The following is a 15,303-nucleotide window of genomic DNA, read 5'->3' on the forward strand; positions in this document are numbered from 1 at the left end:
CTTTAGAAAAGTTTAAACTCCAGTGTCATAATAATTACCATTTTCTTGACCCAAAGTCTTATATTGGTGGCGCAACACAAAAAGCTGAACAGCATTTATCCTTTCTCTAACAAAAGTTACTAATCTATTTAAAATGTAGGGGCCTATGGTTAAAAGCAAAAGTAAAATCACAAGGGGTCCAGCAAGGGAGGATTGAACCAACTCTTGAATCAAAGTTGCTGTGCATCTCTATCTTGTCTCTGGTCTAACTTTTTTCTGAATTTACTCTCTGGTCACTCTTGAATGGTCTACATAATAGTAACATTTTTTCTTAGAGCAGCACACAGACTTTCTCCTTTAAGAAACAGCAAGTCTAGTAACAACTTAACTTTGTTACTGACTGTTCTAGGGCTCTCAAATCCACATCAGTGGCAGCTCTCAGCTGATGAAAATAATGAGGTGTCTGTATCAATGTAGTTACACCTGTCTCTATACCTATGGCCACTCCTAGTCACAATGTAACAGCTAGAGTCAAGGAAAATAGGCTCTCTGCAGAATCATCTAGGGTGTATCTCAAACTCAGTTCAAGAGTACCTGCGGGATCTAGCTGGACAAGTACACAATAATCTTTGTTTTCATCAAAGATAGCAGTGGAAACACATGGTGTTAACCCGGAGCTGTAAGTCTACCATTTATCAATTTTAGGCACTAGGTATCTGTTAGCAGGGATTCTTGGGCTCTATTCTATTGACTAGGGGTTTCAAAACATTTCCTTTTCTTTGTAACACACTTTCAAAGTTGTCTTCTGACTTTTCCACATTTTGTGGCACATAGCTGTCTACATATACATAAAATCACATATATAATAAAGAGAAATTGCAAAAGGAACAAATCTATATAACTCTAGATTCACATTTCAACTTCAATCTTGTAATCACAAGCTGTCATTTAACCTTGGGTGTACACACACTAAGTCCCACCCTCCAAGGCAGCATTTTCCCTGTGCCTCTGGGGTGGTCTCAGGAGTCAAGGCCTGCTGCTTCTTTAGCCTTGTAGAATAGCAGAAGACCTGGAGCCAAAGAGTAGGGGGTTGTTCAGGCATCTGGATCTTCTCCAGTTGGCATCAGTCACAGGTGGTGATGGTGAACTTCAAGGAGGTCGGATGGTCCACAGCACCAGGAACAGTCTTTTAGTAGCCTGAAAAATCATTTCTCACACAAAATGGGCATTCTGGGTATGGAGCAAGAACAAGGGACACTCTAGCCAGCGCCAGTTCCCAAGGGTAGTTTAATTTTAGGGTCCTGTATATTCTCTCTACCTGTCCTGAGCTTTGGAGACAATATAAACAGTGGATCTTCAATTCCTGACTTACCTTAAAACTGCTCTCTGATCTAATTACCTAGGACACTTGAAACCTCGGGAAGGTCCCTATTCTAGGCTGTTTTCTCCTAGGTATTTCTTATCTACTCTAAGTCTTATTATTTCTCTGGCTTAGAACCTAAGGTCCCTTATACGCTTTAAGTCTCTTAGCTGCTTGGTTGCACTCATATCTTAAGAGTCCATCTGTGTATTTAGCCTGGTAAATCCTTTGCTTTCTGGGGAGTATAGTTCTCCCTTCTTGTGTGTGCCATTGTCTATTTTAGGCCCCAAACCTGGGAGGGCTCCTGTATCAAGCCACTTGATCTGTCCGGTTATTGCCTCAGGCTGGAGTCTCCTCCCTTTTTGGTATCCTGGGCAACAAATATTTACAGCTTCTGGTTTCATCAGGGTTTCCTCTCTTGGCATATAGCCTTGCAGGCATGGACTGTGGCAAAAGCATACCTGTTGTCCATGCAGATGTTGGCTTTCTTGTCAGCCCCAAGTTCCAAGGTTGTTCTCTGCACCGATGATCTCAGGGGTGGGGAGTCAGTCCAGATGGCATGTGTCCACCACAGTAGCGCTGGCTTGTCTCTGACCAGCATGGAGAAAACTGCTCCCGTCTGTAAAGCAGGTTACCTTGGCTCCTGGCTGAAGTCAGTCTTTTATCCGTTGAATTCCTGTCAGCTAGTTGCAGCCCAGGAAGTGTTGTATCTGGATGTCCATCCTAGGGAGTATCCCCTCAACCAGATAGGGGATAGGAGCAGCCTAGGATGACCATAAATGAATGGGATACCCAGCCCATCTCTTAGTCCACCATTTTCGGGTAGTCCATGAATACGTTTTGACCCATTGGCCTGGAGGAAGCCCCTGTGTCTATCAAAAGTTGGGTGGCTCCAAGCTGCCCCATCTATCTCACCACTTGGGGTGTTTTTCGAGGCCTGGGATTTTCTGGCCCTGGCTTCTATTTGTTAGGGCCCTCTTGGACCCTGAAGCTGGCTCCTTTACTTGCAATGCACACACTGGTCTTTTTCAAAGAGTTTTATCTCTCTTTGATTGGAGTCCCTTTTTTCTGCTTTCTGTAAATTCTTTCCTGTCACCTTTCTCTTTCTTCACCTCTCTCTAGTCTCCTCTATTCCTCTCTATTCCTCTGGACTCACAGCAACTGATCTCTATTCTTCTTCTCTACTCTTTTCTTCTAGACTTATACTAAACCTTCTCTATTCCTCTTCTCTATTCCTTTCTTTTAAATCTTCTCTTACTTGTTATTACCATCAATCATTTTAATATGTAGTATACTTCCTAAATCTTTCAATAACTTATCTTGTAGTCTCTGTAGCCTCTGGAGCCTTGTCTACACTGACAGAATGTCTCTATGAGCTAGTCTAGAAAGGCTGTGGGTAACTTATCTGATCTCTGCTTAACCTCATGTGTCCTGATCAAACTTAGTGGGGTCTCATGTAACCCTCTCTCTCAAGATCTATCAGCAGAATCTGGCGTGGGCCTTTGGGTGTCCCTTACCTTCTGTCACATGAAGGTCTCAGTCACATCTGCTCCAAATTGACCTGCTGCTGACCACGGCCTGATCAATTGACGGGGTCCCCAATCTGAAGACCAGAACCTGCAAAGGTCTTGTGAAAGCAAGGCTTTTACCTTATTTATTGCTTTGAACTCTGTGTAGACTGATGCATTTGTGAGGCTGCATGACTGCTGTTCACATCACACTAGAGACCATAACCTAATTCAGTCTGTAAACAGTACCTTGTCCACAGGTGTAATGTGAGCTCAACTCTGAAGCTCTAAGAAAGAAACCAAATCAGAATGAATAGCCTTATCTATAGCATTTCACAGCAAGGATTATTAAGATGTTGAAGGTTCACACAGTTATTAACAATTTTTAAAAGGCAACTTGAGTTACATTTGACACTTATTTGAATTTAACTTTTAACAAAATAGAAACTTTGGTAGAAGTGATATACAACAAGAACAACAAAGTCTTCACCACTTCTTCAATTTTATCTTGTGAAAACTCTCATCTTTGAACCAAATCTTAATGAAAATCTCATATAAATAATGAAATTGACTCAAACAGTAATGGCTAGAAAATTTATCAAAACTGAAGGCCAGACTCAGGGCAGCCTATAACTTTTAAGCTGTAATTTTAGAAAAAAGCACTGCTTTACTTATTAAACTGGGAAAAATCATTATCAACTTCCTTATTACAGAAGCTAAAAAACTGCTGGCCCCCTTTTTTTTCTGCTTTCTGCTGGTGCCCTTCTCCTAGCCACAGAGCAGGGCGAATTATCAGTTTTTCTTGTGTAAATCAAGACTGCCTCACAAGTAAGTTTTAAACTAAATTAAGTAAGCAGTTTTAACCAGTTCTTGTCTCTCTCTCTCTCTCTCTCTCTTTTTTTTTTTTTTTTTTTTTTTAAATAATTAACTCTCAGGTGAACAATCTTCCTGCGGCTGTTTGTCTAGCTGTCCTGGCTCCACTGCCAGGTTTTTTTCTTTTTTCTTTTATCACCTGGGTTCTCATCTATCTTCATAGGCGGCAGGTGGAAAACCGCCATTTGTTGCACTAGTGACCTCAAGGTACCCAGTACAGCCAGGAATACCAAACTAGGTAGCTGTTGCACGCTGTTGCTGTGCTGGGGAACCATGAGTTGTCGCCCGCTAAGTGCGGGCTGGGTGAGGGCACCCTCCATGTGCTGTTACCTGAAGCATACCCTACATGCGGTAGGTGGGCTGTAGAAACACGAACCGTGAGCACGAACCGAGGTAGCTGCCCCTTATTAAAGGACCTGCCCGCCTTTCTGCAGCTGTATTCTTGTACCGGCGGTTTCATTTCTCTCTCTGCCGGCAATCATGTTACCTATTTTTAACTCAAGATGTTTAACACAGTAGATTAACAGCTAACACACAAATGATTTGCCAAGAAAAGACACACACATATAAAAAAACAACACAAATAGCTCACCCCTCTCACGGGTGGTACATAAAACACAGATAGCTCACCCCTGCCACGGGTGGCACAAATAACACTTAACCACATTTGGTTACGACCCCAGATGGAGAAGGATTCCGCGTCTTCTCCCCAAGTAGGAGCGCTCAGGCTCTTGAAACCCGACGGTCAGATCCCCTGACCTTCTGGAAGGCCTCTCGCCTTCCCCCTGAAATCCAACAGTCAGATCCCCTGACCTTCTGGAAGGCCTCTCGCCTTCCAAGTAAGACTCCAATAACCAGACAACGCGGTCAGTCTTCACAGATTCAGATTTAACAGATTCAGACAACTTGGTCAGCCTATGCTGGACCAAGTCTACCAGATTTCTAACACGCCAGCAATGAACAACCCAAAAATAGACATACTGCCATGAGAGCATAACAACCACGGTGGCCATTTCTGACCTTTTCTCTCTAGTTTCATTGTTAACACACAAAAAGACTAACAAATAACCCGTCTCAATCGCCAGTGCCAGCCAAGAGGGATTCCACGTCCTCTCCGGCACCTAGATGCAAACCTGTGCCAGCCTAGAGGGATTCCACGTCCTCCCCGGCACCTAGATGAACCCCCAAACGTCTCTGGGGGTGCAGCAGCTAGTGACTCTCCAGCACGTCTGCTAATCACTCATTTGTCTCCTCTCGAAACAAAAATGGTTTACTGCCCCTCACGAGACAGAAACAGCTGCCAGTCCAAACCGAAGTGCACTTTTCAGAAACCAAATAATTCAGACAGACGGGCACAAACAACTTAGAAACCAAATAACTTAAACAAACCTAGACAAAACAGCACACGATTTAGGCAACCCTAGAACACGAGAAATCAGACGATTTAGGCAAACCCGCACATGAAAAACCAGAAATCAGTACATGAAAAACCAGGCAATTTATACAAAAGGTCACACAACAACCAGACAGAAAAAACCGCGGTGTCCCTTTACCTCCCAGCGTGGTTCTTGGATTAAGGTGGTCGCATATCCAGGACGAGCCCCCAAATGAAGACCCCCATACTCGGGAGACCCTTCCTCAAGCCTCCGGAATCGCGACCACCCAAAAATCACAAGAAACCATACCTGGATGCAATCAGCAGAGGTTTATTAGGGGAGGAGCCGGCGGTCAAAAACGACAAGCTCTTTAGCTCCAAGAGCAGGGTTTTTGGCCTTTATAATTTTTCACTCTACACAACTACATTAGATATTCAACAGAGAAGAGGGACTGGTTAGAACTGGAACATGGCATTTGGGGCAACCTGAATCTGTGTTCCCAGGAAATTGTCACTCATATTTGGGTCCAAAATAAATGATTTCTTATTCCCTGTGAGATGGGAACTATGTTTTTGTGTCAACAATATTTATCTATGGCAAAGATGTATTTTTTTGGCTATCAAAAAATTAGTGAAGTTATAACAGTATTGGTCTACCAGCATCATCGTTAAACTTGTGTGTTATTTACTGGTAGCACCAGAAGTGTGATGGGGCCAGAGAGCAAGTTAACAATATGGCTGACAGGTTGTAGGACCTGGAGACAGCAGGAAATAAGACTAGGGAGTAGACTCTAGGGGGCAGGAAGATGAATGGAGAGATGAGTCTGCCCAAGCACCGGCTGCAAACCCTTGAGCAACAGGACTTGTCTTATAATCATCTTTAACCACACTGAAGTTTGAGAAATAACTGCTCTGGTGATAATTTCACAGTCTTGCAATCTGTCTGATGCTCTGGTAAACACGTCAGTTCAGTGTTCTCTCCCTGCCTCTATTACAGTTTCAGTCCTGGGGGGAGACATTTATTGGGGACTTTCTTAGTTGGAAGGGAAAACAGAAAACAAGAGGTAAGAGACCACTCTTCCGTGTTTTAGATCTTACTGCTGCTTGGTTCCTACTCGTAAACACCTTGGGAAGCTTTGGTGATACAGAGTATAGAATGAGATCAAATGTGTGAATTTACGTTAACCAGATTTTTTTTTCCTCAGATAAATTCAGGGACAACATTTCTGAGTTAATAAAGGGTCTGAGAAAGAAGTGGCCCTGAGCAACACCTTTATTCTCTCCTCTTATCACCCCCCTCAACCCACACAGGGCCCCTCCTCCATCACCATTATTATTCAACCTGAATCACTCCATTCCTCTCTGAGGGAGCAGCACATCCGTCTGGCAACAGCAGTGAATCCCAGGTACTTTTGCGTCTCCCGTCTGTAATGGATTTGACAAAACGCCAGATCTGGTAGGACGAAAAAGCAGGGACTTCATGTGAAGGGACCTCATTAGGTTTTTGTTTGTTAATCTGCACCTTAGTTAGCAGAAGCTTTCCCAGGTGCCTTGTGTTGGAAAGGTTTTGCCACAGGAATGATATTGACCTTCATCAAGGTATCTCCTTACTCCAGGTGCCCATCCTGTTTAGTGAGGCAAACATGTTATGGATGCTGAAAATAACTAAGGGGCCTTTCATCTTGTGGTTTAAAACACAATTATTTCATGATATAGTTGAATATATATATGTGTATCCTGGCCTGAGCTGCCCGGCTTGGGGGCCACTGTGTCCCACCCGAGCTGCTGCTCCAGTCCTTGGGTCAGGGTCTAGCAAGAGAGAGTGTGGGGATGAAGGGGAAGAGACTTGAAGAATGGAGACAAGACAGAGGTTCTGATCAAGTCTCAAATTTCTTTATTGTCTCCCATTGAAGGGAAGTCTGGGGTATTATACGCTTTGCCACGTGCCTTGTAGGCGTGGATACCACATGCGCCTTGCAGCTGGGGGCACTAAACAGCAAAACAAGCTATGTGGGATAAACAAGATATTTATCAGAGTGTGCTCAGCTATTGTGGACTGTTGAAAAACAAGTCTCTTGTCAGGGTATATGGCTCCGAAATGGCTGCAAAGATGATAACCAATTTTTGCTACGAGTTGGCTCCCTACATATATGTATGTGCATACATATATATATATGTGTGTGTGTGTGTGTGTGTGTTTGTGTCTATATATACATACATATATACTATATGTATGTATATATACATATATAAACAAATCTATTGAACATTTCAATTGTGCTTAAAAATACCTTCATTGTTGCATGAGAAAAAAGAGAGGAGCAGGGAGTAGGGGGGAGGGAGAGAGAAAGAAAGACTACATAATATTGTTTTCTTACACTTAAAAGTGAATAATAAAACCAAAACCTCACAAAGATTTCTAGGTCCATGTCACCATCCATCAACAGTAATCACAGTTCGAATGGAAGACACATTTTACCACTCCCTGGTGAATAATAACGAGTCAGCAGTAGCCTTGGGAATTGAAGAAACTCAAAAACACAGAGAAAGTCTGCCTTCGGGTGAAGGTAATTACTATTATCTCTGACTCCTGGGACAACTCTCTCATTGTTCTCTGTAATAGGGTAAGGAAGCTTTGTTCTCTGGCTCACAAGGAAGCACTGTTTGCTACTCGAAAATTTCATATGAAAGTAAAAATGTCCTATGTGACAAATACCAAACTCTGTGTAGGCAAATAGATCTTAGGTCACTAAAGACATGAAAATATTTGTCTAAAGACACATGGAAGCTATAATGGTTACTTTTTAGTCCCTCTCTCCCATCCCAGGGTCAATGTTCGAACACAGGGCCTCATGAATGGCAGGCAAGCATCCTATCACAGAGCTGTGTCTTCATTTGTGTAGGGGCAATTTATACATATTCCAGATCTTTTGCACTAAATTGAGTATGGTAAGAAAAATACAAACATATGGGAAGATCATTGACACTTAAAAGCACACAGAAGAAAGAACGGCCAACAGACACACATTCCTGTCTGAGCTAACAGGTTTTCCTAAGAGCTAGTTCAGAGGTCCTTTGAAAGTTTGGCCAGTCTTATTTTAATACAGCAGTTTCACATAAAAACAAGTCAGAACATTTGCAAGGCAAGGTGTTGTTTTCCTTTATGTAGTCAGTAAAAGCACAGCTCTAAGATTAGGCTGTAATAACAAAAGAATTTGGGAGCAGCTGATTTTAGACATATAAAAACAACTCACCCTTCTGCCTCAAGGCATCCTGAATATGCAGTGTGCATTGTGCTTCAAGTGTCAAGGCAAGGAAGTCTGCCTTGTTTGTAATGAGATGAACTCATATGAAGGAAAAAAATGAGAAATTGCTGTACAGATTGATCTATAAGTTGGTGAGTAACACTTGTATCATAAAGTCATGCATTCTATTGCCTTCTCCTTAATCTCGGCACTCAGGAGACAGAGGCAGGAGGATTTCTGTGAATTCCAGACCAGTCTGGTCTACAAAGTGAAGTCCAGAACAGCCAGGGAGGTTACAGAGGAATTCTGTCTTGAAAAACTGTAAAACAAAACAAAGCAACCCCCCCCCCCACCCAAATCACGACTTTTATTGTTGCTTTTCTAAAGTCTGTAAAGGTTAATTTATATGTTTCTTAAACATTTAGGAATGGCACATTAATTTATTAAAGGTCATATGTGAAGCTTGAAGTCTTTTGGTATTTATGGCTTAAGTTGTGTGGAATTTTATATATCATAGATCTTTTAGATATCATATTTTTAAAAGTCTGTGCTTTGGGGAAAGGTAAGGGATAAAAGCTTGTGATACATTGCTTTAAGTTAATTAGGGAATGACGGATATGCTTGAACAGAGCTGTTAAATGTTTCTTTGGTATTTTGCATTATTCTAGCTGCCTCTCATAAATTATCATTTAATTTCCCTGTCTCTAGGAGGTAGATATTGTTTACATTTACCGAATCATCAAACTGAGGTACAGGCCACACTACATACACTCCATAGCAAAAAAACAAAGACAAACCAAATAAAACACCACGGTGCCAGGACTCCAATCAGGCAATTGCAACATTTGCAGATCAAATCATCTCATTAAGTTTCGTTAGGTTTTGTATTTATAACTGACTGCTTAGGACGCAAGCCACTTCATTCGGGTTACTTTAAAGCCACCATTAGCAGATATTCGGAAAGAGATTTTGTCCCCTATTACAAACTTCCCAGTGACTCACAAGTTACTCAGCTGACTTCTCTACACCCAGTGCTCCACCCAAGCTAGTTCACTTTGCTGTTGCATAGCAACAGAACATCCTGAACACCAGAAGGCGGTGCAGCCTCCCAGGATCTAGCAAGGGGCCTCCCAGGGGCTCCCCAGGGTCTAGCAAGGGGCCTCTCAGGGGTCGAGTCAGGGGCGCCCCCAGAATCTAGCAAGGGGCCTCCCAGGGGCCCCCAAGGGTCTAGCAGGGGGTTTAGTTCTCAAACATCTGAATCCTAGACCGACTCCGTCGGATCGACTGCCCCGCTTCTTGTTCTGCGCCATAATACACTTCCTTAAGGTTATGTTTTCTCAGATTTGACCAAAACATGTGAAGCCAAACAGGGGTGGGCAAAGACCAAAATAAAGGGGCGAGACAGCAAGGCAAGCTGGGATGCTCTCTACAGCACGTGCAGAGACGCCCTGATAGATTCCGATCAAGCCTGCTTCTAGACCGCTCTTTTGTGACCACAAAAAGCTAAGGAAGCGTTCACCAGCCGGGAGGCGAGAGGGCCCCGCGACTTCCGGCTCTGCCACGTCCGAGGAAAAGCCTTTGCGGTGGTGTAAGCGGAGGGGGTCAGGGGGCGGGCGCGGGGGCGGTGCTCTCGGGCGCGCTACCCAGATGGTGCAGCCCCCTAGAGAAGCTGCTTGGGAAGGCGGTTGGCACAGCAACCTGCAAAAGTAGTGGCGAGCGGAAGCGCGCCCCCCTCAGGCCTGTCCAGAGGCCTAACAACCTTTTTTCATGGTTGCCACTGAAAGGCTGGGGATCGCGCGCGCGTAGGCGAGCCCTGGAGCGCGCCGGCCAGTCCTGCCAATCACGAGCCGTCCCCGCCTCCCGCCTGGCCCCGCCCCGTCCGGTGGCTGAGGCTTGCGGCCCTCGGCGCACGCGCAGTCGGAGCTGTACAAAGCGCATCCGCCCGCTACGGTCAAGCTAGCCAATCGCGTGGCTCTCCTGCGGTGGGGCTCCGCCCCCGGGGCGAGGTCAGTGTACTGCGGGCGCTAAGCTGGTTGTGTGTACGTAGTGTTTCTGCTGTGAGCATGGCTGACCAAGGTACTGAGCTTTTTTTTCTGGTGCTGGCCTGAGCGGCAGGCCTGCGGGTGTCTGAATATCTGATAGAGAAGCTCTTCCGGGCGGCGCGGGAGCTCGGCCTCCTGCTCTGTAGGGTAGAGGGCTTTCTGTGGTGAGGGAGGTGGAGGGAGTGGAGAAGGAGGGGGACGGGGGTTGGAAAAGAGAAGAGCGCGGGAGGGAGCAGGGGGAGAGCGCTTTCTGTTGTTCGGAGGCAGGGGAGGGAGTGGAGAAGGAAGAAGGAGGTGGACAGGGTGGAGGAAGAGGGGAGCTGAGGGGGGCGGGCTTTCTGTGGTGAGGGTGAGGGAGAAAGGGGGCGGAGGCGTTGGCGGGGAGGGGCGGGGCTTGGAGAAGGTGGGGCGGAGTGGGGGGGGAGAAGGGCGGAGGCTTTGACCCCAGTTAACGAAAGGGGCAGAAGCTGCTTTCTGACACCTCGGGACTCATTCTTGGTTCTAGGCACAAAGCTTTTAAGATTCGAGATTGGGACTGTATTGCTTTTTATTTATGGAATTGTAACAAAAAATTATTGAAATTATTCCCTCCCTGAAATGCAAATTTTTAGAGCTATTTTAAAGGAGAAAAATGAGGGTCAGTGAGATACTAACCGGTCTATTTGTCGTGAAAGAAACAAAACTTGATTACTCCCCATGTGGAGGGGTAAATGGAAAAATATGAAAAGAATTAGAATAAATTACAGCTACATATAATTGGAAGAAATTGCTGGCTTTTTTGGTGGTTAGATCACTGAAGAAAATTTTGTGAGAAAAATTGAGGTCTGTTTTGAGATAATTAATTTGATTATCATTCGTGGCTTTTCCTTTTTAGAAGGAAGTCAGGAAATCACTTCCAAGATGGAAAATCCATCAGATTCAGCATCTGCTTCACCTGACGCTCCTCAGACTAGTGAGAATCCATCCTCACCCACCACTTCACCTGACACTCCTAAGACCAGTGAGAATCCACCGTCACCCCATTCGAATAGTTCAGGAAAGCAAGTACGAACGTCTTGTGTTGTCCTCTGCCACCCCCCAATCTGTTCTGTGTTTTCTGAGGATACTGGAGTGTGAATTAATGTATAGCCCATACCTTTCTAGCTGCCAAGATTTTCTTCTTGAATCAGTTCATGTTGTTTAATTTCTCACAGGTTATTGAGGTGCTCCAAACCACGGAAACTTGAGTCTGTTCAGTATTTCTTAGGGCGGGGAGTCTTTGGTAGCAGGTCTTCTCCTTAGTGTATAGTTGGGAAGCATTTCTGGTATTGGCAGGCAAATACTAGCTGCTAATGACGGGCAAAGCATGTCAGTCCTGTTTTAGTTAACTTTGCTAAAGTAAGACTAAAGGTAGCCTCTGGAAGTTAGAGACATTGGTGATGCTTGCTTGAGATTTGTGGAGACAGAAAGCCATTCAATGTATCTATCATAGAAGCATATGGCCATTGTTGTTATTAATGAATTTATTTATTTTTGGTTTTTTGAGACAGGATTTCTCTGTGTAGCCCTGGCTATCCTGGAACTCACTCTGTAGACCAGGCTGCCCCCCGAACTCAGAAATCCACCTGCTTCTACCTCCTAAGTGCTGGGATTAAAGGCGTGCGCCACCACTGCTGGCATGGCCTTTATTTCTAATAGATTGATTTACTTCAAGGATATATTAACATTTTTGATGTGTGTGTCTTTTTCAGCCTATTACTGGAACACCTAAAGAAAGATTAAAGAAAGCAAGATCTTCATCTCAGTCTTTTTGTAGTGTGGTGAAGCGTATTAAGGTAGAGAATGAAGAAAATGATCAGACCCTTTCAGAACCAGGAGAATCTTCAAAAGAAGAAAATTGTTCAAAGGCCCAAGAAAGCTTGAAAAACAAAGACAATGAACCTGAAAAAGAGAGCTCAGAGAATAAAAATACATGTGACTCTAAGTCACCTGATACTGGGTCATCTAGTGCCCCCGAAAAAGATTCTGTGACTAAGACTACTAAACAAAGTTTAAAGGAAGAAAAAGCAAAATTGACTAGGCAGGTTCAAGAGAAGGAAGACCTTCTTCGGAGGTTAAAGTTAGTCAAGATGTATAGAATAAAGGTGAGAAGAATTTTAGAACCATTGAATTGTTTTTACATAAATCGCAGCAGTTTCAAAAATTGTAAATAAATTTTAGTCTGATAAACAAGAAGCCAAATAACAGAAACCTGGGTTACAAGAGCTTTGGCTGAAATAGGAAGTAGTTGGTTCAGAGTGAGGCAGGTGAACCCTTCAACACCGTAAAGCTTGAAAGCTTCGGCTTTTGTTTAATGCACAGGTGAAGCATTTGGGCTTTAATTTCTAGCCAGTAGCAAGATTAGAAGTGTGAGGTGTTAGATGAAGATGCAGTGGGAACAGAACGGGATGACGTTAGGACTAAAAATAGACCAGAGAGTGCTGGGTGCTGTACTTTATCAATCATGTATCTGATAAAATGGCAGGCATTTTATTTGAGAAAGCACAGATTTTAGGTTTTAGCTCACACACATTGAGTAAAGCAGAACACGGATGTCTGGAAGGGGGAGACATTTATTATTTGTGTGGTTTTTACCCATGTAACACCTCATTCTACCCCAAAACTGGAGTAAATGACAGAATAGCATATCTTATATGTGGTTTTGGATTTTTAGGACTTTCCTAAATTTAACTGATTCTAAATGTTGATAATACTTTAAACTTGAATATTTTTACCTTTAAGAACAGTATTCAGTTCACAGAAAAATTACGAAGGTACAACACAGCATCATATCTTAAAAGTATAGTTATAATACAAAACGTGTATTGAGAACCTCAATCTGTTCTTATGTTTAATATGTGAATATAATAATTTTTCCCCTAAGGTTAAGGTTTGCCCAGAGCTTGTACTGCCCTTTTATGCCTGTGTTACTGGTCTTTAAAGTTAGACAGGAACTAATTAATTTAGTCATTTTGATGGTGTAAGTTAAAATGCATGGCATCTAATTACTGAAGGGCTTTTTCTGTTTCAGAATGACGTGACTGAGTTAGAAGATTTAATAAAGAAGTGGAGGAAATGTGGCCAGCGGCTGCTGCGTGAGCTGCAATCAATCATGTCCGAGGATGAGGACGAGAAACTGACCCTCACCGAGTTGATCGACTACTATGGGATAGATGACAAATTGCTGCACTATAATAGACATGAAGAAGAATTTACAGGGGTTTGATACTTTTTTTCCCCAGTCTCCCCCCACCCTCCTCTTCTTGGGGTGACGGAATCATACCCAGGGCCTCAAAAAATGTGCTCTGTTCCTGAGCTGTACACTTGGCCCCTTTACAGAGTATCTTAGAGAATGACAATGAAAAGAGAAATGTTTTAAAGGGAAAAAAGATCTAAGCTGCTGTGGCTTAGAGGGAGGAATGTTGAACAGTTTGTGATATTCTGACACAAAATTATAAAGGGAAGCTTAGTATTTTGGATATGTTTGCTAAAGAAAATATTTAAGTATAAAAAATTAAAATTGTGTTTAAAAGGAAGTTTGGATAATTTTAGAAACCAGGGTTAATACATTGATTTTTGGGGCAAAAGGTTTTATATTCAGTATTAAAAAGTAGTCTGTTGAATGTCTAAACCTTAAGTGGCATAAATGTAACCTGCCCCTCCTAAGTTTATGGACCTCTCCTCATCTGCTTAACATATCTGTCTGCTAATCTAGCAACTGATTAAACTTACATGTCTACAGTTTTCTCCAGTTCGTGTTCATTTCCCTCATTTACTAAAATGAGCCTCTGTTTCTTGGAATGCTTCATATCCTTACTTCCTATACAAAGGTGTTCTTGGCATGAAAGGTTCTTCACAATCGCCCTTGTAGATTTATCTGTGATATTGAGTTCATAGCCCTCAGCCAGAACCCTATCCAAATAACTAGGATACCTATCATCTTAGCTACATGTGAAACTATTCTTGAAGATGCCAGCCCTGTGTTTTCCAAGTTTATACAATAGCTACAGCTTCAGTCACATGCTTTCCCCATGGGCTCTTTCTAAATTCTCAGCAACTGGGCCAGCTTAGGTCTGCTAAATCATCTAAACTGACTACCTTAGAGTTGTTCTAGTCGTGAGGAAGGAAGAGTCAGCAAAGAGACGTTGGTCCTGCTGTTCACACACGAAGTGCTGAGCATGCATGGGAAAATCAGTTAATAGACCTTGAGAATATCTTCAACATGGATTTCTTTTTTACTTTTTTCACATCTGTGATAGTTGGTAGTATTTTTTTCCTTTTATTGGAAATAGCTTTTTTTCCCCCTTACATATATTCTGATTATGGTTTCCCTTCCCTCTACTCCCAGTTCCTCCTTCCCCTCCCATCCAGATCCACCCTCCTGTCTCATTAGAAAACTAAAACAGGCTTCTAGGCATAAGAGTAAGATAAGATGAAAACGAGTATACCAGAATAGGGCAAAACAAAGTGGAAATTGTTATTTTTTGAGGTAGTCTTGTAACCCAGCACTGGCAGCCAGTTCTAGTGATCATAAAATTATAGGAGTATGCTCCTAAGCGAAAGACGTGTTTTGATTACTCTTTTACCCATTCAACTATATATTAGATATGGTGATGTACATTAAGCTTAAATTTAGATTATAAATTGCAGATAATTGGGGCATTGATATCATGTGAAGACAATAAGTGATTCTGAAGATGTCACTCGGAATCAGCAGACCACAGCTATGGGAGGGTGGATGGGATTTTGTTTGCCAGCGAGTTACTCACAGAATTAGCATATTCTAGAATGAACAGTTTCAAGGGCATGAGCACTTGTTTGCTAAACCCTTTTAGGGTAAAAAAAACCCTTGAGTTCTGTTACAATAGGAAAGGAAGGAAGACTGTTTCCAAAACAGTTTGCA

General features: G+C 43.0%; 1 protein-coding gene across 1 annotated transcript; it reads left to right on the forward strand.

Moving 5' to 3' along the window:
• The first annotated feature begins 10,259 nt into the window (after positions 1-10,259).
• Sfr1 (SWI5 dependent homologous recombination repair protein 1) lies at positions 10,260-14,151 on the forward strand. The gene is made up of 4 exons (XM_034496937.2): positions 10,260-10,416; positions 11,257-11,426; positions 12,113-12,505; positions 13,432-14,151. Exons 1-4 carry the CDS (start codon positions 10,404-10,406, stop codon positions 13,624-13,626), a joined length of 771 nt encoding a protein of 256 aa, XP_034352828.1. The 5' UTR covers positions 10,260-10,403; the 3' UTR covers positions 13,627-14,151.
• The last annotated feature ends 1,152 nt before the right edge of the window (positions 14,152-15,303 follow it).

Source organism: Arvicanthis niloticus, chromosome 1 (assembly GCF_011762505.2).
Source record: "Arvicanthis niloticus isolate mArvNil1 chromosome 1, mArvNil1.pat.X, whole genome shotgun sequence".
NCBI lineage: Eukaryota > Metazoa > Chordata > Mammalia > Rodentia > Muridae > Arvicanthis > Arvicanthis niloticus.